General features: G+C 45.7%; 1 protein-coding gene across 1 annotated transcript; it reads left to right on the top strand.

Moving 5' to 3' along the window:
* Positions 1 to 9,984: 9,984 nt before the first annotated feature.
* LOC119390740 (somatomedin-B and thrombospondin type-1 domain-containing protein) lies at positions 9,985 to 26,999 on the top strand. Its single transcript, XM_037658431.2, has 4 exons — positions 9,985 to 10,383; positions 17,236 to 17,430; positions 20,722 to 20,838; positions 24,353 to 26,999. Exons 1-4 carry the CDS (start codon positions 10,077 to 10,079, stop codon positions 24,634 to 24,636), a joined length of 903 nt encoding a protein of 300 aa, XP_037514359.1. The 5' UTR covers positions 9,985 to 10,076; the 3' UTR covers positions 24,637 to 26,999.
* Positions 27,000 to 27,187: the final 188 nt, after the last annotated feature.

The raw sequence follows: 27,187 nt of genomic DNA, 5'->3' as shown, positions 1-27,187 counted from the left end.
AAGTGAAATAGGGTTCCATTTCGAAACTCCAAGTCTTAGTGTTCAGTTTCACTATTCAAAAACACGTCCTCCATATCACCTTCCACGATTGTATTGGGACAGCGAATGTATACGCCAGGCTCTCGACCCAGTCCCTCCCACTGTTAACAGTTTTCTATCCCAAACAATGGACACAGCTGTTACAGCTAACGAAGTGTGAGTGTAACTAACAACCGCAGTGTAACAACGTAGCACCGAATTATATGTTGAGATAATCACACATTTTCTTCGATTTTGTGCGATGTCTCCGTATTCTTACTCCGGTGTTAATCTGGTGGATCGGGCATTACCCATTAATAATTTCTGTGGCTTATCTTTAAAGATCATGTTGTATTGCTTGTTCTATGCACACTTATATTAATTTCAATAATTATTTAATTTCGTTCTCCCTACGCGATGCCCCTCCTACATGGGCCCTTTCCAGCCCTGCAATATTTCTGTAAAAGCCACGGTGCAAAATATATCTATCATACACCGTCGTGACACCAGCGAAAAACGTGCTCCGAAAAGCACGTTCGCCTATCTTAGGGGCGGCGCTCTCTTTGAAAGCCCGGCTTAACGTCCTCGCTCGCCATTTAATGATCGTAATTAAGCGCAAGTGTCGGGGCGGTAAATTGCCCTTGAAGACGGACTCCCACGCCACACCGAGCCGAGCGACCAAGGCCACGAACGTGACGCCCGCCCACCTAACGTGCGTCTTCTCCCTGCTCACTGAGTGCTAAAACTGTATACCACGAACCGATCACCCGTCGAATGTCAACAGCGGTGAATTGACAACGAATGATACTGCCGGGCCTAACTTCCTGCGGTCGCTTGCTTCAGCGCGCAGCTGGAAAATGGGTGTTGATGTGAAGTGGTGACACTGAATCACTGTCGTTCCCAGAAGGAGCCAGTGAAGCTGGCATGGAGCCGGAAATTGCTCAAGGGGCTCCGGGCACCGCGTAGGAGTTGGTCGTGGTTAAGTGTTTCGTGGCGCCCATTAAAAGCCAGTATATGAGCTGGTTTGCTGGTTCTCCTTTTCTTTATTTTTTCTTTTTTTTTTCTAGCAGGGACACTGCAGCGTGCAGAGTTGAGGGTGATTAAGGCTCTCATTATAGAACCACGATGCGGAATTGTTGCATGGAGGCAGCAGCTGCGGAAGTGCGCTACATACCTGCTAGTCAACGCATCACTATGCGAAAAAAGAGAGAGAAAGAAAAAGGCTGCAGCGATGGGACTCAACCAAGCGTAATAGGAGTCTTGTTTTTAGAAGGCCTAATAGTGTTGCTCTAGGGCCAGCCGTTTGTATGATACATTCGATACAGTCGTTTATGCGATATTTACGATAAATTGTGCATTCCTGATGAATTAAAGCGGAATGTAGGTGGGGCATAACCAGCAACACCGTATCGTGCGCGATTTATGTAAAATATTTATGTACAATATTTATTTACGCGATTTATGTACACACTACTCGGCACCAGCTTCATACGTTCATATCATTCCCATCTAGGTCGATATTATAGAATTTGTGTGCGTTGCTCAGCACGGTAATTATTTCTCCTGTTTTGCCTTATCCTGGATGTCAAGAAACCATACGCGTTGGTGAGATGATTCTTGGAGTATAGTATAGTCAAGTTGGAGTGCAATATTTGGCTTTCTCGCAAGATGCGTTTGTAACAATTTCGGCGTCATAGAAAAAAAAAGAACATTCAAGAATACGTAAACATATTGCAGGCAGCCTCTTCTTCTTCAGTGGCTGATCCTGAAATCCTGAATGCTCACTTTCTCACTACGCTATCAAGTCTTGCTGCGAATTATAGGTTAAGTACTGAGTTGTTGCATGCATATCGGTGAGTGCAATAGCTCTTAGCGTATTTGTCATTGTTAAATAGATAGCAACGCCGAGGATGCGTTAGGAAGTGTAAAGAGCATGTAAAGCATTCAAGTATTATTTTTATTTCTCCGCACTAATGCAACGCACTATCACTTTAATTGCTAGACACTGCGGACTCGATAGATCTCATTCAGTGCTGACCTGTTAACTTTGCCATTAAAGTGAGAGTGTTTGTCGTCTTTCTTCTGGATACTGCTATAAGCCTATCACTCTTGATTTGTACTTTTCCATCTCCTTCTAAGTAAAATAAATAAATAAAGTGAACATAAGCATACATACTACGGTCTTTCTAGTGATCTGTCGAATCATAGCTCTCTCTTCACGCTCTCCTTCTCTCTTCATTCATATGTACGCCACTAGAGTAGTGGCTGCTTAGAATTTTCGCATAAGTTAAAGTTCGGTTCTCGAGCTCCCGGCAATCATAATTATTGTGACGGCCATCTGAAGCTTCTCGAATTAATTAGGAGGTCAGCTTTTCGATCTTTCTTTAAGTAGTTCTAGAGAGGATGAACTTCGTTTTTTTTTCCCGTTACTGTGACTTTTGAACGTTGACTTTCCCATCGTTGCTTGTCTTATGCACCACAGGCGCTCCTTAATGAGGCAGCTCGGATTATTTCCTGCATTTGTCTGAATGCGAGTAGTATGCATGTTTAATGCGCTTCTTTTTTTTTTGTGCGTGTGGAATCGTTCTACGTACTGAACTGAACCTGCACAGAGGTTCTCTGAAATGAAGAACTAATCGAAAGCATCCTAATGGCACAGTTTCGGTAAGTAACGCGGACGCCACGTAAACATGAATAATCATCGCGTAAGTACGCGGTGCCGAATTAGGCGGTTTGTGTTCGCCAAATTCTATACAGACAAACGGAACGAAATGCCACACAGAAGTATAGCGGCGCGTGAAACACCAGCAGAATCGTTCTCGTGCAATCTCCATTAGGTAGTAGTCATATGCAGTTCATCCACAAGTAGGAATAACATTTTTGGGCTGACTTGAAATGCGTCCAATACTGTGGTAGGTGTTAGCTACTTTTGCTTACGTATGTACATAGAGCACTGTATGCCAGGCCCGTAGCCCGGGGGGGGGGGGGGGGCGCCCCCCCTTTTCGAAATTTTGGAGAAGTAGGTGTTCTTACCAGAAATAAATAATTAAAATAGGTGTTTTTCTCAAATAATCATGGTTTTCAGCAAGTGCCCCCCCCCCCCCCCGCCACCAAAAAAAATTCCTGGCTACGGCCCTGCTCTATACAATACGTCTACATCTCTGTTAACTACGTTTTCATACGGTAAAGTACGCAGAGTAGTGCATCCAACTCCTCCCCTGCCTTCCTCCTCGGCTTTTCACGCACCTTCCTACGGCCAGCCAAAGTTTGCCCGGTCTCTAACGACTGCGCGAACCCTGCTTGACCCGTCTTCCCTGTTTACAAGACATGCCCTCCACCGAAGTGTAGCGGCACCGCGCTGCGGTGCGCGACGCATCCAGCGACGGTTCCACCCGGCTTGGCCGCCGTGGCGACGGCCGCTTGTGTAAACACGAGCCCGCAGATCCACCAGGGATGAGAGCCCGAAAAGGACGGAACCCCCCCGCAAAACGGCAGAAAGCAAAGCGTAGCACAACGCGGGGGGACTGTCTGAGAGGGGGCGAGGAACACGTAATATCGCTCGCCGGCGGCATCCGAGCGTTCTTCCTTCCGGCGCCGCGAGAAGAAAATGGCCCGTCTATGGTGCGCATATGTGGGCGTGCTTAGCGGCGCCTGTCCCAGCTGGAAGACAAGAACAGCGACCAGATGAGGGCCCCGCGCGTTCACGCGTCCCGCTCGCGTGGTACGCATTTTTCACTCGTTGCTTTGTCGGCGATTTCCTGCGGCGCGTTTCTTCTTCCGAGCAGTGCACTCCGTGTGCACAGCGTTGGTGCATTTCGCTCCTTCCTCCTTTCCGTGCTGTCCTCGCTTTGCCATCGCCCGCCATTGTTCGCGCCGCCAGCTCCCGCCCTCCGTTTATACACGACCCCTCCTGAGAAGCCTTCAACACCACTCCGCCTTTGGTCTTCTAACACACAGCCGCATGCATACTCATCGCATGAGGGCTCTTTCTTTTTTGCCCGTTCGGGGTGTGCGGTGAAAGTCTGCTCCGGCGGCTCATCACAGCGGGGATGCCCCTCCGACGGCGTCGAGATCTAAGAGCTGATAAAACGCTTCCGAGACGTGCGCCCGCCCTGACAACGGTGGTAGCCTAAACTTGAGCGATCGGAAGGCGCCGAACGTAATGACCGACAAGAGTGTGACCAGGCTGGGCAAGAAAGGACGTATGAATGGTTATACCCCCTAGCGTTCGTTCTTCGGCGTTGCAGTTGCATTGAGCAAATTTGATGCCTTTCTTCGTACGTTTCGCTTTGCAATGTTATGCGCACTGTGAATTTGCACAGCGGCTTTCGGGATACTTCGTATTCCCGTAGTGGCTGTACCTGATGCACAGGGTATGTTATTTGCTGTAACGACGCGTTCTGGGGCGCACGCCACCTGCTTCTTACAGCAGCGCGAATCTAATACAGTGGGCGGGTATGAAAGTATACCAAGCATGGCATGATGGAACGTTTGAGAATACGTCTTCGTAAACATATACCCTGTTGCTAATGAGCCAATAAATTATTTCATTCAGTTTACTTGAAAAAGAAACCACATGAGCGAGCGGCAAATACGAGCTACCGCTTAAAAAGTTCATAAGCCCGTAGCCTTACTGCAACGGTTCACGGCAGCATAGGTTGCACAAATTCAGAAAAACCACGTCAACAGTGCATCGAGACATGGTTCACTTGCGCTAACCGGCCTTTGTTTTCGAGCTGTTTGTAAAGCAGAATAGCAGACGTTGCAAAGTCATGGTTCGCCTGCATGTCACTGTTCGCCTATATCAGAGCCCATATCGAGCTATGGCACTGTTCTGTGGAAGCCGTGCAACTAATGTTATGGTTTAAACAATTATTATGGCAGCTTTGCTCTAGTGGTGCCAAGGCTGAATGAAGAGTGGAGCTGGCCGGTCTTCCTTGTTTCCCTCTGTTTCTCTTTATCTCTGTTTCTTGTTTCTTTTTTGGTATATGTTCCTTTCTATTTCTTTGTTTCTCACTCTACATTGTTTTCTCTTTCTCGCTCGTTCTATATTTGTTTCTTTTCGCTTTCTCTCTCTCTATTTATCGCTCCCTCTTTCTTTCTCTCTCTTTCTTTCTTTATTCCCTTTATTTCTCTCTATTTTTCTCTTCCTCTCTTTTTTCTGTCGCTCTCTTTCTTTCTATACATATTCTATCGCTTTCTTTCTTTCTCTCTTTTTCACGTGAACGTTTCGTTTGACACTAGCACCTGCTGTACACGGCAGTGGGGCTTGCTCTATTCCTGTGGCGCATGCCCAACCCAGGCGTTTTGCACGACGGAGCACAAGTTGGCAATAGTTTAAACAGCTTCCTGTAAAGAGAATGAAGATAGCGCGTGCCAGTTCATGATGATGATAGTTGTTACGACGGAGCACAAGTTGCCGATAGCTTAAAGGGACTGTCTACCGTCCTTCATCGCTTTTTTGTTTTATACCGCAATAGAAAGCGTACCGTCTGAAGTGTCCAACCTTGCAGCGGTTTCTCTGGAAAGTGAGTAGAAATTTTTGAAACAAAATTTTCGATCTGCGTTGTTTTCTTCCATTGGCGTGAAACATGCCCACAACATTGGTTGGTGGACGCGATGATGATTGTAGTGCCGGTAAAAATTAAAACCGAAAGCACATGTGATTTCTGTAGGATTACTTTATTTTCGCTGAACACTATTGTAATGAATGTAACAGTCGTTTTCAGCGCGCTAGCGCTTATATGAAGCCCTATTATACGATTACAGAATAGTTGTTTTCCTGTAATCGCAGTCTATTCGTTTATTTTAGCACTGCTGCCGCAATCCAAGTCAAGTCGATTCATCAAAAAAAAGAGACTATAAATGCACACCTTCACAGCGCACCACATGTGAGACATCCTAATAACAATACAGCTGCACAGTACGACCAGCTCGGTGAGCCGCATGGCATAGCGCATGAGTTAAAGCAGACAGAATCGAAGACGGCGCCGCAAGCAGCGCCACCGGGCGGTTTTTTTTTTTTTTTTTTTTTGATGCGTGAGAAAAAAGACAGCAAAAAATTACTCTCTGACGCAGCCATAAGCTGCCTGAAGTGCGTGAAATACAATTTCAAGTTGTACATGCTTGTTTTTAAGCAGAGTGAGTCTACCTGCGAGGATTTCTTGTCCTACCAATAGATTGACCGCATTGCTGTTGGGTGACGCTAGCGGTCATCCTTTCACGATTTTCAACATCAAATTAAAAATATAATTCCTTGCTTACGGGGCAAAAGCGTGCTCGTTGCCGCCGATGTGACGAACGATCTTCTCATTTTCACCACAATCAGAAAAATTTTCCCGAGCGGTAGACAGTCTTTTTAAACAGCTTCGTTATTAAAGAGAGACCAGCATCTCCGCATTTTAAGATGAACTGCAGATTATCTGTTGCACTAAACCAGTGAAGCAGAGCCGTTTTATCGACGAAGTTTTCTGAGCGCTAAAAGCTAGGTAAACAAATCGAATTGTTACTTACATAAAGCTGGACTCAGCGCGTCACCATTATGTCAGTTTTGCGGTGAAATAGAGACAATTGAGCATTTCTTTTTCTTCTGTCAACGGTATTCTAATCAGAGAAAAAGATGCCTCGTCGCTCCCCTTCAAAAGTTAGGATTACAAATCAATGTTGCGCAAATTTTATCATTTGGTGGCATTATATTAGATTATAGCCACAGGGAGGTCCACTCTGCAGTGTTTGATTACATACAGGAAGCGAAAAGATTACCATGCTTGTGTATATTGGCTTATTTTCATCATTAATTACAACCCGTTGTGACATCCGTCAAACGTCACATCTGATAGTTTGACGGTTTGCTCTATGCAATTTTCAAGTATTAGCAATGGTTTTTTTTTTTCTCCTTTAGTCTAAAGTTACAGCGTTTGTCTTTAGATTCATAAGTATTTAACTCAAAGATCCTGCCGCCCGGTTCATGGCCCATCCCCCTTTGTGGGTGAGCGCCATCAGCAAGAGGTCATAACCATCATCAATAATAATAGCGTCGACATCAAGGAGAATATGTGATAAAACAGCAGAATGAACGCTATGCTCACTGCTCAATAATTACACACTTGTGGTAAAAACGATAAGATTCAGCAATTTGGGTTCATATTATGAAGACCTTTCACAACGCTCTTGCGACTCACAATACATGAGAAACAGGAAGAAGTCTTCCCTTTCTATGTTCTGGGCGTTGCTGCCATTTTGAGGACCTTTTGACACTTCTTTTTTAGCAAGGCGCACAAACGAGTATGGCGCTCTTTACGCGATTGGCTAACGGGTAAATGTCTTACACCTACAGTGGCTGGCCTGCCCAACCCATCCTTCGTCCGGAAATCTCATTCGCGGTCACTGCGGTAGATATGGAAGTAACCCCACCCAAGTGCAGCTCTACTACATCCCTAGCCCAGGTTGCAGCTCTGCTGATCTTCAGTAACATTTTTTCTTCAGTCCATGGACAAAATTAAAGATATATTATTTGTTTTAACTCTGTCGGTGTGGAACTTTATTAGGACCAGGATTGACCAGGGTCTGAAGTCATTCGTAATGCTACCAAGCGCGAACACTATACACACAGGACAGGCGAGAGAACAAAGACGCAGCGCATTCTTCCAACTAAAGTGAATTCTAAAGGTGCGCCCATATACTATATACAGGGGAAATTAACCTAGCAAAAAAACTAAGAAAAGCCCGGGTGTAAAAAAAAGACAAAAAATAGTGCCAGGTTAGGAAAAAAATATTACGTCAGCCCCATGCAGTATGAACGCGCTTTTCCCTACGTCTCGCCAGAAACAAGTGTTCTTTATCAGAAAGGTATTTTTTGCTTGGTTCTTTTCGTTCCAGACAGCTACCTTAGTTTTCTGTCATGTCAGCCGATGCAGCCCCCCCCCCCCCTTTTTTTTTTTAATGCTGGTGCGCAATAAAGCACTCGTTGAAGCAAATACGGAGTGGCGAGGTTGTGTGCAAGTTGACAAACGCGTGACTATATATAGTAGGTTGCTCACGGGGCTAGCCATATGGTGATGCAAGTTTCTCATACCGATGCGCAGAGCGTGTTCTCAAGTTAACTTGGACAAAAAGACACCCTCAACAAAGCGAGGCTGCGTGGTCCATCTTCAACCACATTTCACATTTCAGCGCCAAAAGCGTTACACTGGCAAGGGGAGGGTGTTGCTGCATGGAATAAAATATATTTCGTTCACCCCATGTGCTTACTTTTCGGTCAACCTGTGTCGCTGGTTTACTGTGCGGACAAAAACAAAAAAAAATGAGTTAGTATGCATGTTTGTCTTGGCGGGTACTCCAGGATTTCGCATTCATAATCAATACGCTTTGACGTGTAATGAGGTTTCTTTAGGTAAGTCTCCTTCGTAATACCACTTTTAGTGAAGTGCACATAAACCTTTCAATCTAAGTGTATTACGACGCGTACAAAGGGATTCCCTCCTATGCTCAGCCTTCATTGCAATGCAGCTCTCCCTCCTTCCGTACCGCCCCTAGACGAACATGGCAGCTCGGTTTTGCAATCGCTCTGGAGCGTGAATGAAGGTGACCTTGGCGGTGTCGCGCAAAACATAGGCATCCTTCAAATCGGTCGATCACAGGTGACATATGCGATAAGTTTCAAATTCACATGCTAACGTCGCAGATTTCTTGCATATTCAAAATGTTACTGTTCATTGGTCAATAATAATTCTATTCATAATACAGCTTCTGTTCTATTTGGCTACAAATTTGGCGATCAAATTAAATTAAGTAGAATGGCTATTTTTAGCTTGAGTTATGGCTCCTTTTGAAATCCACCCAACGGCTACCCTGGATTAAAGGTGGCCCGTCATCCTCGCTTTCTTACCAGTGAAAAAAAGAAGACGGCCTTCAAATGCACCGACTGGGGAGCCTCAAGCATTTTTTTTTGAGCATTTTCTCCTGCAATCTCGCCAATATAAGGATCAGCAATTTCATTTTTCTCATAGGTTGATGATGCTGACGATCGTTAATGTTCAATTACAAAAAGAAAGCAATCCGTGGTCATGTCCCGCTAAATAAAAGCCGTCTCTTGACAGACCTACCAGGTTTTCTTGTAGATAGTAATCTAATTAATATGCTTTGTTATGTAGACTTCAGGAACCTGTGTATATTGTATGTCGGGTTATTTTGTGCATGAGTACAGATAAATATATTCTTTTACAGACTCCAGTAGACATCGCTTATGAATTCTCCTTCGCTTTCCAGGCTAGTCACCATTAACCCCTAACATTATATATAATCACTGGATGCTATTCGTGCCTTTGTATTGCACTTTCTTTTGTTTGGCCTCTTCATTTCCGAGCAACGGATTTCCGACGTTGTCACGGTGGTTATGCGACGTTATTCAGTTTTCAAATCAGTTATGGAAATGAGCGTTAGTGAGAGAAAAAGACAAACCCTGCTGACTTTCTTTTCTTGCCCTCGCCTTCGATTCTATGAATGCGATGCCCCTGTTTACGCGAGGTCCGGCACCACGCGCGTGACACGCACTTTGAGCCGATTTCGCGAAACCGCACTGGCCACCCGCCGACCGCCGTCCTATTATAACCCCAGCGCTAATGGCCCCGTAGTCGTACGGCCATCACCCCCACTGCGAACCACACAGAGTGCTTACTAGAACACGCAAAACACCCTCCTTCGGAGCGGTGAGGTTCCCACTCCCTTTCACCATCGCGGATGCCCTCCTTCTTGGCGACCAGCTGTGTCATAAGTGATGGGAGGGATGACACTACGGGACTCCGCTCGCTACTCCTCTCGCCCTACCCCGTATAAGCACCCCCTACAGTTAAGACCCCTCTCCAGCCCATCCTCGCGGACGGAAAGGCGAGGAGGGCAATATGAAGGAGGAGGAGGACGATCGACGTCTTCGGGCCTACGGCGAGCCCGCGACCACACACCGCCCCTTTGGCCGTGAGGGCAGAGACGCCGAGGAAGCCCGAGCCACAAAACAGAACACGCAGTAGCGCCGACAGAGCAGCAGCAGCAGCGACAGCAGGATGACACGCTTGTCGAATTGGTCGGCCCTCGGCTTCTGGCTTCTGCTGCTGCTGCTTTGCGGTCAGGCCGTGCTGGCCGCACCGGAGCGCAGGCACCGCGGCGACGGTTCGTGCCGGGCCGCGGGCATGTGCTGTCCTGGACGCGACGCCTCGTGCGTGGTGCGCAAGATGATGACACACGCATCCATCGGCGTCACCGGCGGACCGAACGCTCTGGTCGAGGAGCGCGACGAGCAGTCCTGCTACTGCGACCACGCCTGCATGCAGCTCGGAGACTGCTGCGACGACTTCAAAGAGTCGTGTGGAGGTGAGGTCATTTTTTGTTTCTTTTTGCCACACCATGCAAAATGCACGTTTCCATGATTTGAAGTCTCAGTCTTTACAGCTGCACTGGGAAGTAAAGCCGAATAAGACCGGATGGACCCAATGTTTTGCTAGTCACAAATGCATGTCGAAACGGACAACCAATTTATGTTCACTTTTCTGATAATTAATCACTTATTAGGGGACCTGATATTACGGTCTCGACATCCCAGCTTTCACTACAGCTTGTGATGAAATTCGCAAGAACAAGAGTTCATACATGATGAAACCATGCTACGTGTCACATAGAAATGATCACTCAAAAAAAAAAAAATAGGCGAAATCAGCAGTCGTACCGATGTCTTTGTTAATTATTTTGTTTCCTTTTACTTTTTCGTCACTACAAGATGGGTGCTCTTCGTGAATGCGCAGGGACTGCTGCGCGAATGTGTGTCATTTTCGACTGTAGAACTGTGTGTTTTTTCTTCCTCACCCCCCTACAATGATGCCCACTTGGGCGATGTAGGTTGCAGTAATAAATAAATAAATACACCCCGCAAGCCTCAGCATCGTTGGACTATCCGGGAAGCGAATAGAACCCGCGACATAGTGCTACTGAAAAAAAAATGTGGAAAAAGAGAAAGCCAGTAGTACCCACGTTGTTAAGCATTCATAATCTTCAGTCCTGTTCCATATATAGCACTCTTCCGGTAATACCCATTCTCATCTTAAGATAGGCATACTTCCGACTCACCTGTCAGTCAGTTTGTTTCCCTGTCCCTGTGTTAGCATTATATTATCATATAAGTTAACGTGAACATCATTTCAGGCTTGGAACTTCATCCGCCCATAAAAGCAAAGAAGTAGTAATGAGAATGACAAAACAAGGGAGAAAAAAAAACTGACCGGTTGTATTATTACTATTGTTGTTTGCTTGCTTGTTTTTTTGTTTTTTTGCATATTCACACCAATTTCTCTTCAGGGCGAAAATATGTAAAGAGTTCAATTGACCTGAAGTGCGCTCTTCATGGAGAATGCGTGCTGCTTTGGAAGTGAGCGCGTGTTTGTGTGAATGGAGCACAGTTCCTGCATTCACATGTCAACTTATACCTTCTCGCCGACGTGCTAAACCGAATTAATGAACGTAAGAAAAAAAATTTTTTTTACGAACTAAGGTGTGTTGACTACGTTTCTGCAGCTGCTTTTATATCACTGAAATGATCAATTTACCAATGAAGAGAATAAGCGCCAGTTAAAACAACATTCTGCGACATAGCTAACAAAAACAAGGTGATGTCATTGATAGGCATGCTTGTGGCGTTGTTGAAGGAAGCACATTTCGCGAAATCGCGAAACTTTCTATTAAAGCACGTAAATAAATTATATCTTGACCTTTGACGTTCCGAAACCACGATATGACTTGAAGGCATTCCTTACGGAAGATTAAGTTCAACGACTTGGACGGGATGTCTCTGTATTTCGTGTGCATCGAAAGCGCCCGCAGTGGAAAGGAAACGAACCAGCTATCTCGTGCTCAAAAGACCAACTCCACAGCTGTTGAGGATTCACGAAGGGGTTGTTATTTTTATCAGTGGCATCATTTAACCTTGCGGTAATCACGTAAATCTTTTCGCTGAATAAAGTTTCAAATGAGTCAAGAAGTATCTCATTTTCACTAGACTTTTTCGACCGCCCTCAAACATTTGGAAACTTGCAGAATGCTAGCAAAATTTGAATGGGCAGATCTCTATTGGGCCAATTCGCTGCGCCATATTGCGTTGCCTTCAAAACAAGGTCGCTTGCCAGGGCGCTCTCGGTAGCGAGGTCATTGCATTCAGCAGTTCCGGGTGAGAGATATTACGTTTGGCTTTGTGTTATCAACTTCGTGCTGATACGAATGTCGTTCTCGTATTGCCGCTTCGCTAAGACTTAAAGCATACATAATCAGCTGGCGGAAGTACAATTGGGGACAGCGCGTTTTTCTATTTACTCCTTCTTGCGAATATCGCTTACCACCATATCTCCAGGGTGTCAAGAGCATTATAATGCAAGGACACTAAATGTATTTCCCATAGAAAACATGTGCGTCCCATATATGCAAAAAAAAAGTAAAGGCACCTTCGCACTATAGGTGTGGCAAGCGTGAAGGAAGTGAGGAGCTGCTGCGCAGCCTTCTTTGTTTCCCTTCGGTTTTCTCTTTCCTTCCTCCTCTCTTTCTTTCTTTTTCTCTCTTTTCCGTTTTCTTTCTGTATTTTTCTCTCCTTATTTTTATTTCTCTGCCTATTTTCTCCCTTTCTCTCTCTCACTTTCTATTTCTCGCTTGCTTCCTCTTTTTTTATTCTTATACGTGGCTTTTCCTGCTTTACGCCAAGCGACTGACAGCATACGACAGCCCGGGCCCCTAAAATGCCCCGCACCTAATATCATCATCAAGGCGCTCGAAGAACAAGAGGAAGAAGACTTCTCCTTGACGCGAGCGCGCACTCAGTAGTGCTACAGTTAGGCTATGCTATTCGTGATTTTGCCCGCGTTACGCCAAGCGATGACGGCATACGACAGCCTGGGCGCCTACGGCAGCCCAGGCGCATTCGCTCCACTTCTCCTAACAAATCCCGTAACGGGGCAAAGAGCAGATATGAAGGTGAAAATAGCGGACTGCATAGTAGATTATACACTATACAACAACGCATTCTCCGCTCTGAGCGGGGAACGCGAGAAAGACAAAGTGACATAAAAACGAAATATGGTTGGCGAGGACACCCTAATGTTTCCACGCCTGAGCACGCGAAGTTATAGATGTTGAAAGTGCGTATACATGCAGGTCTAATTAAACGTTTGTTGAGAAATACAGGATACACTGCACGTGAAACGGAACAGAGGCTTTCCAGCAAACTGCGAGAAGTTTTGCAAGGGCAACAGCATGTATATACAACAGCATGTAAAGCGCCAGTCCTTGTCTTTCTTGTCTTCGTGGTCCGTCTTCATTTGCGCTTAAGTTCTGTTCCTAAATGTATATACACATACGCGAAAGTAAACTGAAGCCCATAGCGTCGTACTAGCCCGTAGGCACACATGTCTGGGCGTATATTCGAAACACAGAAAAGAACAAAAACATCAGATTAAGTGTTTATTTTACATTCGAAATAACAAAAAAGGTACGTTACCACATCGTAATAATGGCATCTGTTCGCGTAAAAGAAACAGTAGTTTAGGTACGCGTCAGGATGTTCTTTAGCCAAAGTGACCTTTTTTTAATGCGACGAATTTCTTAGGAAACTGCTGCGGCTTCTATCTATCTATCTATCTATCTATCTATCTATCTATCTATCTATCTATCTATCTATCTATCTATCTATCTATCTATCTATCTATCTATCTATCTATCTATCTATCTATCTATCTATCTATCTATCTATCTATCTATCTATCTATCTATGTAATCGTGTGGCCGGCTACGACCTTTTTCGCCGCGTGAATGAAAAATGAATTATATACAATATTTTACCAATGCAGCTTTATTTGGCGTTACCGTCCAGCACTTTTTAAGCCGTTAGTAAGGGAGGAAATCATCGAAATACAGTATCATTGTGACGGATGTTAAGTGCAAAATAGTTTGCGTGCCAAGATTTCTGAGCACGTTTAACCACACTAGATTGTTGAAATTATTTCAAAGCGTTGCTATGACGTCTATCATATCCGACTACACAACTGGGAACTATTCGAAAGTTTCGTACTTGCCTCGGACCTACAAAAGGCTGTTGTGTGCAGCTCAACATAAAGTGCCTTAAGAGTAATTGTTTACTTTGGTAAAAAATAATAGGCGATGGGAGCTGGTCGGAGTTCCCTCACTTGAATGATAGACATCAGAGAATGTTTATTGTAGTTCTTGTTTTTACGCAAACGAGGAAGAAACATTGAGTATAAAACTGACGAAGCGAGACAGATGGGATTGGAATAATTTTGTTGCCTTCATTTCGACGAAACAACATCACCCAATACCACGAACTGCAGCATGCGCAACAGCAATGCATTACCCGTTGATTATTCGTGGTTTTCGGAGAGGTTACCTTTTCCTTGGCTCCATTGCACTGTACCGCGCTATAGTACCAACTCGACAAGTTACCCTATTCATGCCTGTTTTAAATTGAGCCGCAATAAAGCCACGGAGCTTTTTATGAGCGAACGTCGGCATAAAAGTAGTAAACAGCTGATCCACAACAAATAAGTAGATGATAGGAAGGTCTTTGAAAAAAAGTATATGATTACCACAAGCGCAGTTAAAATGCATTGTCTGTATTAATAATATGTTAGTTCTGGTGGATACAGTGTCGGTTGTTGCTATGTTTCGTCTAGTCACCGACGACCTTCGGTGACATCATTAGAGTTTACCGCCGAGATCGAGTCAAATTGTTATTGAAGCTCGCCTACAGGCTTTCTTGTGGCCCGTACGATCAGTGTCATAGAACCTGCGTATGCTTCCTCTTGACGCTCTACTATTGCCCACACAGAATCCCCCTACACACACACACACACCCGAAACTTGTTCTCCTTTATTTGCAGGCATGAATAAAATCATTTGTTCGAACAAGTGGAACGTAATTTTGAAGCAAACTGATTGTAGTAAGATATATTTGAATTATTGACTTACTGAACTTCTACTCTATAGTTATAGGTTAGTTCTCCGGCGCTTTGCTCAGAGTTGTTGGCTGTCAAACTGCGTGTCGCAACAACAAATTGTAAAGTACTCTGCATGACGCAGTTCAAGCCCTCTCTGGACGGACTGGGCCTTTCAACTTTCGTTAGCTCTTCCCAGAACACAAATTACTACACCGAGCCTGCGGATACTTTTCTGATCAAGGGACGTTGGCAAGGAAGGCAAAGAACCCCTTTAATTTTCTTCGCCTGGCTGCTTCATTGGAGGGAGCCTACGTAACACAAGGTCTTTCCGTCTCAAGGGCGATGGCAAGAGATCTCAAAAAAGAAGCACGCCTTCACGAAGAGAAAGCGAGAGAGAGTGAGAGAGAAGCACGGTTGGTCGAACTTAAGTTATGCCTCGAAGCACAAAGGCCTTACCGCAGTGCCGGTTAAACCATGCCGTCATTAGACAGCGTGGTGGAGCCGGGTCTGCGACTCGACTCGGGGGCAGAGTTCACTGACTGGCGCTTCAAGGACAGATGCTTCGCCCACGGAGGGAGGGGGGATTCCTCTCCGGCTCCTACGGTTCGTTCACATAACGGGCGTCCTTTGTGGTGAGACCGGCGACCCAGTATAACCGCGTGCTCGCCTCCGGGCATGCAAAGAGATATCCGCGTGTCGCGTGTCTGGCAAGGCTCCAGCTATAACTGTGCTACATGCAAACGGCAAAGAGAGTGAAGAGAAAGTGAGTGGAAACTGACGCCGCCCTCTCTGAAGTGCCAGAAGGGTTCAGCGGCTGATGACCCCAGCCCAGGAGGGTCTCTAACCGCAGCGTCAGCAGCTGCTCGGTGGAGATTGCCGGAGGCACGGGTGTCACGATGCACGTGTTCCTCCGGGACTATGGATGTGCGAAGAAAGTTAGCACCTTCTTCCGTCACGAAGCCGTACAGGCGCTTTACACTTCGCCCAGATAGGCTCGTACGCGCAAGAAGTTGTTCCGTCCTCACACATTCGCGAGCAGTCATTGTTCTCAATACATGATTCGCCGTCAATCTGCCTCCACTGGATATACTATAAACGTGAAGGCCCTTCTGGCATTGTCAGCTTTTCTCGACTACATGAGCAGAAATCGTGGCAACACAGCGAATTCAAAAACAGCTGCTCGTCGCTGGTTGAAATTCATAACTGAAGCCCGATCGTGTATCGGTCACTCTGGTGAACAGTTTTCGTTAATGTCAGTTTCTAAAAACAGGTCCCATTGCACTCGTAGACTTCGAGACCTCCTCATGTATATGAATATTTTATAACTGTGCTATTGTCATGATCAAATGCTGATTCCTGTTTTGAAAGGCTACGGTATGAGTAGGGTGCTATAAAACACGTCTGGCTTGATGATTAGTAAATCTCAGCAATAAATGCCAGAAGAAACATAACAGCAACGAGCAACCCTGGCCTCAAAGTATCGAAGAGAGGCAATGAGGTGTGTATAGTCCTTGTAAAAGTGACACCTAAATGGACGGCTTGAAAGACAAAGCTCTTCAAATGCAGCAGCAACTAAAGTAATCTGCTTTATGTGCGTCTAACGCACACCCCACTTGAAGTACGTGTTGAGGTTTTGCGCAGCTAAATAGCTAGTCTCACAAAAATACAAAGGACAGCGCCAATCCATGGACCATTTAATTCCAGTCGTTGTGTGAGCCACTACTCTTCTTTGTCCTTCGTCCTTTTGACTGGTTGATTCTTTCTGCGTGGATCCTCGCACATATTTCCCTTCGAGGGAGACCCAGTTATTCTACCACGACTTTACGCCATGGCGTGGCGCACAACGCAATTCCATTATTTTCATGTCACACATTCCTGCCCCTTCTCTGAAGAAAGAAAGAGGCCAGGTATTGACGCTCTATTTACCCCAATGCTTCATTTCGCATTCCTACGTCTACAGAAAATGCGGGTGTTCGTGGACTCTCCTAAGCCACTAAGTGTTTGCATCGTTTTAATACGTTGTTGACTTTAATACGTTTATTGCTAACCTTGCCTCCTTCTTGAAATTATCCCTTAAGGGACAGTACGTAAGTTCTAAACAAAAAAGATGAATAACGATAGGTTAATACGCAAGCTACTTAGGATGAACGATAAATGTCACCCCAGTACTTCACCTCAGCAAGTGCACCCTCAGCTAACGGCTCACAAAACTGATGCGGCTATATTTGTTTGCCTATAGTGTCGGACTGCCGGATGTCCGAATGGGGCCCGTGGTCCGAGTGTGACGCCGACTGTGGACCTGGAGGCATGGGTCGCGAGCGCACCATCCTAGAACAGCCACGGAACGGGGGTCTGTCCTGCGGTGAGCTACGCCAAAGGCGCGGTTGCTACGGACACCGGTGCAACAGCAAGCCTCAGGACAAGATCCACAGAGGTGAGTTCAGTACTTTCTATAGAGACGCGAATTACAGCTGACCAGAGGTGATTCTGCGGCTGACGCATATTGCACTCACGCACCCCTTCTGCATTCATATACCTTCAGTGGTATATCAGCAACCTGGCTTGTTGATCAACACTGGTTCGTCTTGACAACCGGCTGCTTGCAGGGCTCGCAATCCCAAAACAGTGACCCATACAGTCGTCAACTCAAAACTTAGTGGAGGTATTACAGCTAATTTTACATTTTTGGGTGTCTTTTGAACGTGACCAGGAATGTTCCATACGCCGCTCACCTCTTCTACTGTTTTTCGCACATCCGCTGCATCATTTCTGTGTTCTTTCTCTCCCCTTTCTCTTCCAAAAGCCTCTCTTGATGTTAAACTCCCTGTCGTTAACAATTCATTTATTTTATTACCTCTCTTTCTTTCCAGTAAGTATTGTGCAATCGGACCCTCGGTACTATAGACACAAAACTTTGCGCCTCACATTCGCAAGCTTCTTCGAGTAGGGGCAATAGGTGTAATATGTCGGAAAGGGTAGGTGGGAGCGAATCGGCCTGATATGAATGAATGCGTATGCACATTCACTCGTTAAGCTATATTTAGCAACGTTTCAGACGTGTAGTACATAGTGTCCTTTCAAACCTATAGGTCGTAGCGTACTTATAGGTGTCAATGAAAGAAGCCAACCATGCGTCGCTCTTGCATACGTCAGACGCGCATTTATTTATAGACTGCACTCGGCGAGTGCGCCTCTTCCGGCCATATTAACGCAGGGTGAGAAAGGGGAAAGGAGGCGAGGGGGGGGGGGGGGCACATTTGCCCCTAAGCGTACATCGCGGTGCAAGACCTCGTCGCGCGATATCTGTCAACCCTGGGCGCATCCCCCGCGCTCAATCAAACGCACGCGGAAGGGAGCGAGGGTAAACAGACGGCGGGCACTGCCGCCACGCGCGACGTATACGACGCTCGTAACGACGCAGATGGGGTCCTCTGAGAGCGGCGTGCAAGTGCTCGGGAGTGCGTCCTTTGGAGGCGAGTGTATTGACATTGGCGCCTGCTTCGCGTCTCGAGACGGGAGGTTACGACGGCGTCTGGCAGCGTCGGGGGTCGCACGAATAGTGCACGCCCGGGTGGTGTCTGAGGAGATCAATGCCCCGAGCCCCCTGCCTGCTTGGCGGAGAAATTGTTCGTTGACGCGCGAAACCCGTGGACCAGCAGCACCTATATTTACACGAACGTCTAGATCTAATGCTAATTGTAATGCAAATTTCAGGCTATCCCGATGTTGGACATATCATTAGCGACGCCAGCTGACCAGATGAGAACAGTACTTGCGAACTGCAAGCGTTGTGAATTCGGCCGCAAAATACGCGCGAGCGGGAGCACATCGTGACGAGATGCATGTACATATACATAGCACCGCACATGTTTTCGCAGGAAACGTGATACTTTTTTTTTCAGAAAACAGGCGGCTTTAACAGTGACAGGTAACTACGTGCACACAGTGTTGACAGGTATACCAGCTCCATCACATAACGATGCTTAAAGGCTTCTACCACAGTACAGATCTTTTCATATAAAATTCGTTGTATGAAAGACGACAGCCTCTTTCATTTTAGCAATGTCTGTCATGTGCGCTACAACCCTAGTTTTCGATATTCTCTCAGCTTTCTCCTTAGAATAAGGACACTGTGCAAATACCCGGCCTTGTCAACGTAACCTTGCACAGGGGCCGAATTCACAAAACTTCTTTTTCGTAAGAGCGTTTTCCCATTGGTTAGCCGCGGCTTCGCTGACGATATGTCCTGCATGAAGTATTCTCCTAGTAGTATTCTCCGACTGAAGTATTCTCCTACGAAAATTTTAAGCGTAAGAAGTTTTTGTCAATATCGGCCCAGACGCTTGGTGTCGTAAGTGCCACTTAAGAATTATTGTTAAATCGCCTGGTTGTAAAGCATCCTCTCCACTGTCTTGTGCGCCTTATTTGTCTACCCTGTTCTTGAACTTCTTCGAAGTAAGGCGAAGTTAGCGAAGGCAGGTTGAACTTAAAAACGAAACGCGTCGAGCAGCCGTCTGAGTGCAAGAATGCGCAATATATTCTATAACTATAGCCAACCATCGAGATGAATGGCCCAGAGCCAACGAAGAGCGCAATAAGACCAGGACTGTAAATCTTACGTGTGAAGTCAAGAGAGCTATAATATTTCCTGGACCATGCATGCAGATATTTTAGCAGCTCTAAGCTTGCTGCTTGCGCCGACTCGTTTTTTAGTGGCACTAGCAACGAGTGACTCTTGTTGCTTTTCGAAAAGCTTACTGTTGAGAACTTACTTCCCGTTTTCCGAATATTCAGAAAACGCATTTCAAGAAATAAAAACTACTACGAAATAAATGGTACTGGCCCAAGTTGAGAGTTATATTGGACACATATATATCGGAGCATGAATTTACTTAAGATAAAAGCCAATTGACTGTAAGGATAATTAATGAATATTAATTCAACGGATTCACTGAAAGTGCGGACGGTTTTCTTGTGAGCAACTGGGATCGTTGCGGCCCCTGGTGGTACTGATCTCTAATTATTAATAATAATTGTCGCGGTTTAACATCCCAAAACCACGATGGGATTATAATGGACGCCGTAGTGGAGGGCTCTGCAAATTTCGACCTCCTGGGGTTCCTTAACGTAGACCTTTATTTAGGTACACGGCCTTCAAGTACTTTGGTCTCCATCGAAAATGCGGGCGCGCCGCGCACGGGATTCGATCCCGCGACCTTCGAGTCAGCAGTCGAGCACCGTAACCACTAGACCATGCAACGTCGCGGGTGCTGCAGATCTCAACCGCGCGCTCCTTTCTGCGTGACCACTGAGATGCGCCTCTGCAGTGCGACGAAACACCGTTAACCCAAAGAGTACACCAACGCACAGTGACGCTGACGTGCGAGTGCCACTAGCGAACACCTATGGCAAGGTTTAGGGTAGCCTGCGATTTGTTTCATTACCACAGGCTATTGTAAGCAAAATAAGCTCCATCATACATTTATACTAATAGCGTCGTATGGTAAACCTATTTTCCGTTTTATGTGGTCTATAAATTAGTATAAAAGTGGGTGGTCTGCAAGGTCTCCCTTTTCACGTGCGCGCTTGCGAATGCCTGATGTTACGCATACGTTGTTTTTCCCTCGCCGATCCAAGGGGTTCGCGAAATCGTGATTTTCTTGAAGAAACGCTATGAAAAAAATGTTACAGCTAACGTTTACTGTCGTTTTTTCTATCGTTTCAGAAACGGCACTGCTTCTGCCAGTGACGTTCTCCCCACTGCGTTCCATGAACGATTCGTACGACATCCGACAGAACCTCAAGTACTTGCCCAAGAGTGAGCTAAGCAAGGAGAACAACATCCACGGCGAAGCCGTAAGTGAACGCCGATTGTCGGGTTCGGGTGCCCTGGTACAACAACGCCCGCGAAGCTTTACGTATTAATACACTGAATCTTACGTTCATGCTGTGAAGCGTGTCATGAAGGATGCCATTTCGAAAGACAGCCTCGAATACTAAAGCAAGCAAATTGTGGGGTTAGAACTTTCTCTGACTAGCGAAGGCGAAAGCCTTAGTTGGACTCATAGCGGTGGGAGTAAAGTCTTATTCGCACTTGCGACTTGCACCGGTCGCGCGAATATTTAGGACAGGCGACCAAAAAGCGACTCAAGGCGACCGATGTTCACGCCTGCGTACGCCTTGTACCCGTCGCCGCACGTAATTCACGTCTTCTCGCATAAGCTTGCATTTCCATTGCCCCGCAAAATAGGCTGACGTCCTGTTCCTGCGCATGTGATTGGTTCCGAGGTTTGCGACTGCAGTCGCGCGACGTAAAAATCGAGCAGCGAGCGACTGATCTAAAGTAATCGCTTTGCGACCAAAGCAGGCCATTTGCGACTAACTTGGTCGCGCGACCAGTAGTAGACGCAGGTGTGAACGAGCATTAAGGTTCTGAGCTCGTACAATAGAGTCTTCGAAATGCGACAGCAGCGCAACAACCCACACCCCAAAGAGCAGAAGCTGCCAAAGTGGGCCGGGCTTCCACAAGACGCTAACGCAATCCGCGCGTCTCCCCCCTCCCCCCCCCCCCCGTCTACACTGTGCATGCTTGGCAGGCCATCGCCGCAGGACAGGTGTGGAGCACGCGTCTCACCCAATGTCTCGCTCTTCTTCACGCTCTATACTGCGCTGCTGCTGAGCGTACGGCGCAAAGACGAAGTGGACTAAGTGAACGGCCAGCTCGAGCGCTCCCAGTACTCTTTTCTTATTTTATCACTCATGCGAATACCGCAAGGACTAAGTGGACTTCTGCAGGTATGCATAATGGAGAGGGACAGAGTAAGCTCAGCATGAGCCATTAACGCCTGTTTTCTATTCTCAACCTTTTGCCCCAGTTCGCAGTAGCAGGCTAAAGAGCTTCTCAGGCTGTCCTTCCAACCCTTTTTATAATTTAACCCTTTGTGCGACAGCGGGGTACATACGCCCCACTTTTCGGTCTGCATAACAATTTTTCTCCAACATCACCCATTGCAATTATCGCAATGCTAAGTCACTCATATCTTACCCAAGTCTTCGTAATCTCGAGAGAAGTTATTTTATCACGCTTTAGAAGGGCGGAATAAGTGTCACAGTGGCGTTGAATTTGATCAATTCTTTTAGATAGCTTCTGAATTTCCCTGTTTTTCAGATAGATAGAACATACCAATCAAAATGCCGGATAATTTCCTCTCTTTCCAATTTTTTAGAGAGGACATTCTAGCTTCCAGTCATCACGTCTTTTCGTAAATTTCCTAAATAACTTGGCCGATAAATGCATGCAAACGCAATCATCTGCGAAATCATCCTTCAGCGTAATTGCGGATATGGCTTCGTGGAAATATTGTTTCTTGATATCATATACCTCTGGAAAAGTAGGCACATATTAAGGAACAACAGCCGTACTCCATAATTTCGACAGCCATAGCCATAGCAAGGACAGGCAAATGGAGGAAAAAATGGTCTGTGCACACAGGTCGGCAAAAAATGTGGAGCTCACTCAGACTCACTCACGAAACATATCTTACCCTTAGGGCTCACTCGGACTCAAACTCACCAAGCTTTTTCTCATCCGGGCTCACTCGGACTCAGACTCACTATAATTTTTCTCAACCGGACTCACTCGGACTCAGACTCACCAAAATATATTTCACCCGGACTCACTCAGACTCAGACTCACGGCTCGATCTGAGTCTGAGTGAGTCTGAGTGAGTCGACTCATGAGTCTGCTAGCCTATAACTAGCCTTTTTCGACCATGATGTCAATGCTCTTTAACGCCAATATCTCGCATAATCGGTGCGCTACTTAGCGCATTTTGATCTCGTACCTTCAAAGACGAGTTATCTGAGTTTGCAGTTAAATAAGGACATTTTTATTGAAAGAGATGACTCGCACGTGATATTTTTATCAGTAACTTCCCGTGAAAAAGTTTGCGGGGGGAGGTCAAGGCACCTCCTCCCTGCTCAACTCATGCCTCTGATCAATAAATTTTGAGCTGACGTATGAACGGTAGTGCATTGAATTATGTGGGAGTATACGTGAGTATAAACGTGAGCCGACATAAGGCTGATAGTGATGCTGAACTTGAGTAGATAAGACCATAGGTCGGCAAAAAATATAGAGCTCACTCAGACTCACTCATGCAATATATTTCGCCCTTAGGGCTCACTCGGACTCACACTCACCAAAATTTTCCTCAACCAAACTCACCCGGACTCAGACTCACCAAAATTTTTCCCAACCGAACTCACTCGGACTCAGACTCACAAAAACTTTACTCACCCGGACTCACTCAGACTCAGACTCACGTCTCGATATGAGTCTGAGTGAGTCTGAGTGAGTCGACTCATGAGTGAGTTCGCCGACCTATGTCTGTGCATGTGGTGAAGTAAGCATCACAGGAAAAGACCACTGCGCTATGAAGGCTCACAAGAGGCGCAGGTACAGGTGGTGTTCAACTGCTCGAACGAGATCCCCACAACTTTCCTCAGCACAACTTGAGAAGCGATACTCTGTGCCACTTGCTACGCCCGTTTAATGCCAAATACCCGTTGATGAAATCGCGAGATGGTGCCTTCATGAGGCAGTGGAACAATGTTTTCTCACGTTTTGAAAACACTCTCATGGGTCAGTGGGACATATACATCCCACTTTTTTTCAGTAAACCACTGCCTTGAGTTTCATGAAATTTTTTTTATACTATTTCTTTGTAGTTTACATCAATGTGCCGCAGCCGGTTATTATATCACCGTGTCAAAAATACAGGCAAACCTACAAAGGGTGAACGTTTCTTTGTCTCCCCTTCTCTCGCTCTTAGAAAAGCTGTAAAAGTAAGAGAAAGAAGCTACTGGATCTTTTCCTTTCTAGATTCAAGTATTCCTGTTCTTACGCTACATTGGTTTAAGCCGCACTACATACTTTGCAGTTTGTAGTGTGGTCACAATTTAGCCTTTAAAGACAAGAACAATTTAGCATCACAATTTAGCCTTTAAAGACAATCTGCATGTACAACATTTTGACGATTTTTGTATGTGGCCAGGTGGTTGGTCAGCATTCTGCAGGAGACTCAGGTGTCTGGTGCATGTGCCATAATATAGAGCACACGTCACGCCACGTTCTCGTAGTGTTCGAATCCGCTAGCCGGTGCGATGACGGCGAGCATTTTCGACCTCAAACGTGACCGAAGCATGTTGTCGTTGGTCAGAACTGCTACACGAAATATGTTTGCTTCATTTTAAAGAAACAAATGAATCCGGTCTATGTTCATTGCATACCTGCATACTTTCGTAAAACAAAAGGTAAAAACCTAGCACACAAATTACAGATTCTTTGCACTGTCGTTCACGCAGCTACGTGGTGCTCTTCGAGGTGACCAAGTCACGCAAGGCCTGCGAGGCTCTGGAGTCGTTCAACCAGCTACGCGAGGGACAGCGGCTGTGCGTTTCCTGTGAGGTGACGGCCATGCGCAAGCATCTGGGACACCGCTGCACGGGGCACGGGCTCGAGGATCGCACATCGCGATTCGCTGCACTCGGTCACCTGCACTGCCACGGCCGCTGGCAGCGTCTCGAGCGCACTGACAGATGCGCAGAGGGTCGGCAGCCGGACTTCATCTTCGTCTAGTCAGCTTTTCCCACTTCATTATTTTAAAACAACGCAGCCTACCAAATGCAGACGATCGGGCAGTCTTTGAGCAGCACATATGTGTCACAGGGTTGTGCATGTCCTTTGCGTGGCACTCGTGGCCACAGCTGATCAATTTTGTCCCGCTCATTAGTGGGAGACCCAACAAAGAATGGTGCAGAATACGACAGAAAAAAGTGTTTTGTTAATAATATTACTTGGCATTGACGCCAAAATTGCCAGTCGTCACGACGGATGTCACTCTTGCTAGAAGACGACAGAAGAACTGCATAGGCCACGATAAAATTGACCCTGTTGCAAAAACACGAGGTAGACGCCACAGCTTCGCATCATCAACCCTACGTAGCATTTTCTACCCTAGGCATTCTGCCGCCACAACAATAAGAAGCAATAACCTGCTTGTCTTAGATTCTTTTTTAAATTTTTTACTGAATTGTGCGAAACGAAACATGGGTTCACAGGGAAGCTGATGCAGGCGCCGCTTCCGTGAAGTTCCACACTTAAGATCACTCACTGCCTCAACGAGAGTTTTAATACGTTCTCGCCCATTTTATTTCGTGCTCTCGCTTATCGCCAACAGATTCGAGTGCACTCCGATTTTAAAGTTATTTTTGAAAAGTTGAGATGCATTATTTATTTCATTCTGAGATATCAGGATATGGAAAGTTTCTAAGGTTAATGAACCTGGAATATTGGGCAGCCGCTTGCAAGGTACAATGAATGTGTTAAGCGAAATTGTTGGCAGGACTCAAAGCTCTGGTGTGTTGCCGATCACCAATGCATCCACTGAGCGTTGACTGTTCGGCGACGATACGAAAGTTCTTACAACGAGTCGGAGTACAGACCAAAGCCTAAGGGGCAAATGATATCTGCCGTCTGATGACGAAATTAGCCGCCACTGCAAAGAATATTCGCGAAAAGGAACAGCAATTAAAGCTGTGTATAGGATGTAGCTACCTTGTTACAGTCTTCTGAGAGAGATTGACAGCGATATTAAGACTCCGAGCGACTGTCAGTGGTTCATGGAATTCCGAAAAATAAAGCAGTCACTCTAAGATCATGAACTTACACTGCCGGCAAACACCCGGATCATTTATTTTTTGAAAACAGGCAGACATCTTTAGGTTGCCTGATGTCGAATACATCGAAGTATTTGTTGCCACACCAATGATCATCTCGCAGCTCTTTAGAGAACACACCATCCTGGATTAATTAGCTCTTCAGGCTATGTGTGCGGGGAACGTATTTCTTCAGAAAATATTTCGAGACCTTGTTAATTAGTTTGCAACTAAAATATGATGCATTTAATTTCATTCATTTTATGCATCGTGTTATGTATACAATTAGAAAGATTGCATGAGGCGGGCGAGCAGTAGCTTTATGTCGTTTGCTACATAACATCGTTTTGACGTCGTATTTTACAACGAATAATATTCTTCCCACTTTCATCAAGCGTGCGCAGCAAGCTATACAGCCATATTAAAAAAGAACCCCAGTTACGCTACACAATTCACAAGCTTTCTCCTTGTTTGGGCGCAGTAATCCACCGCCTCACAATATAATGTACTCGCTATTACTTCTCACTACTTCAAGTTCGATAGCAACTTAGCAAGGTATTCTGAATTGTGCCTTCGTTTTATGAAAGCACAGTAATTTGCTTGCTTCGACAAGCTTGTAGGCGCCGAGTATGCATAGACAATCAAAGACACCGCAGTCTCAGGGCATAAGACTTGCCTCTTGTGGAAGCGGTCATAGTCCTTACCTTTACAACAAAATGCGAACAAAATGAAAATAGAGTAATTGAATACAACAAAATTTTTTATAGGGACATGAAGGGACCACTTGAGTAAGAGCCAGTACCACAACTTCACAGATCAGACAATCTTGCTTTTCTAATACACTCCGAAACTTGAAGCAACAGATAAAGTGTTCCTATTGAAATCGATGAAAACATGAGTCATTAATAATGAAAGCATGAATATTCGTAAGATGAATTATTTGAGGGAAAACATTTTGAGAAAGTAGTTACAAAAAATGCACTGTCATCAACATTTCACATACATACCTTGTATTTGAGAACGTTTTGGAGAAAAAGAAGCAGAACGTTGTTGGTCGCGAACATAATTAGTTATCTTAAATGTAATGAAATCAGATCTCAGCTTTTCCGTTGCCTGGTTGCACGCGATGTCGCTGCTTGTTCAACTTTTGGTGCTCCTTTATTTTTATGGGCCAAGTACTCATATACAGCTCAGAATTCAGCCTACAGTGCCTTTTTTTACACTTGTTGGTGTTAGAAGTGTCCTTAGACTAGCCAATGTCAATAAACATTTTTACTATTTCTGGATGACTATTACTTATTATGGGGCTCTGTTTGTTGGATCAACTCGCTTCTGTACCGACAAAACTGCTCGAGAGCACCTCGTCCACAAACCCTGCGTAGAGCGAAGGTGAAAGCCGTAACAATGTCTTTAGATGTTCCAAGATGTTCGTTTTACACTTTAACTGATATTTATTCGTACACCTTATGCCC

Source organism: Rhipicephalus sanguineus, chromosome 4, assembly GCF_013339695.2.
Source record: "Rhipicephalus sanguineus isolate Rsan-2018 chromosome 4, BIME_Rsan_1.4, whole genome shotgun sequence".
NCBI classification, from domain to species: domain Eukaryota; kingdom Metazoa; phylum Arthropoda; class Arachnida; order Ixodida; family Ixodidae; genus Rhipicephalus; species Rhipicephalus sanguineus.
The sequence above is the reverse complement of the archived record's forward strand: the minus strand, read 5'-3'. Positions and strand labels throughout refer to the sequence as shown.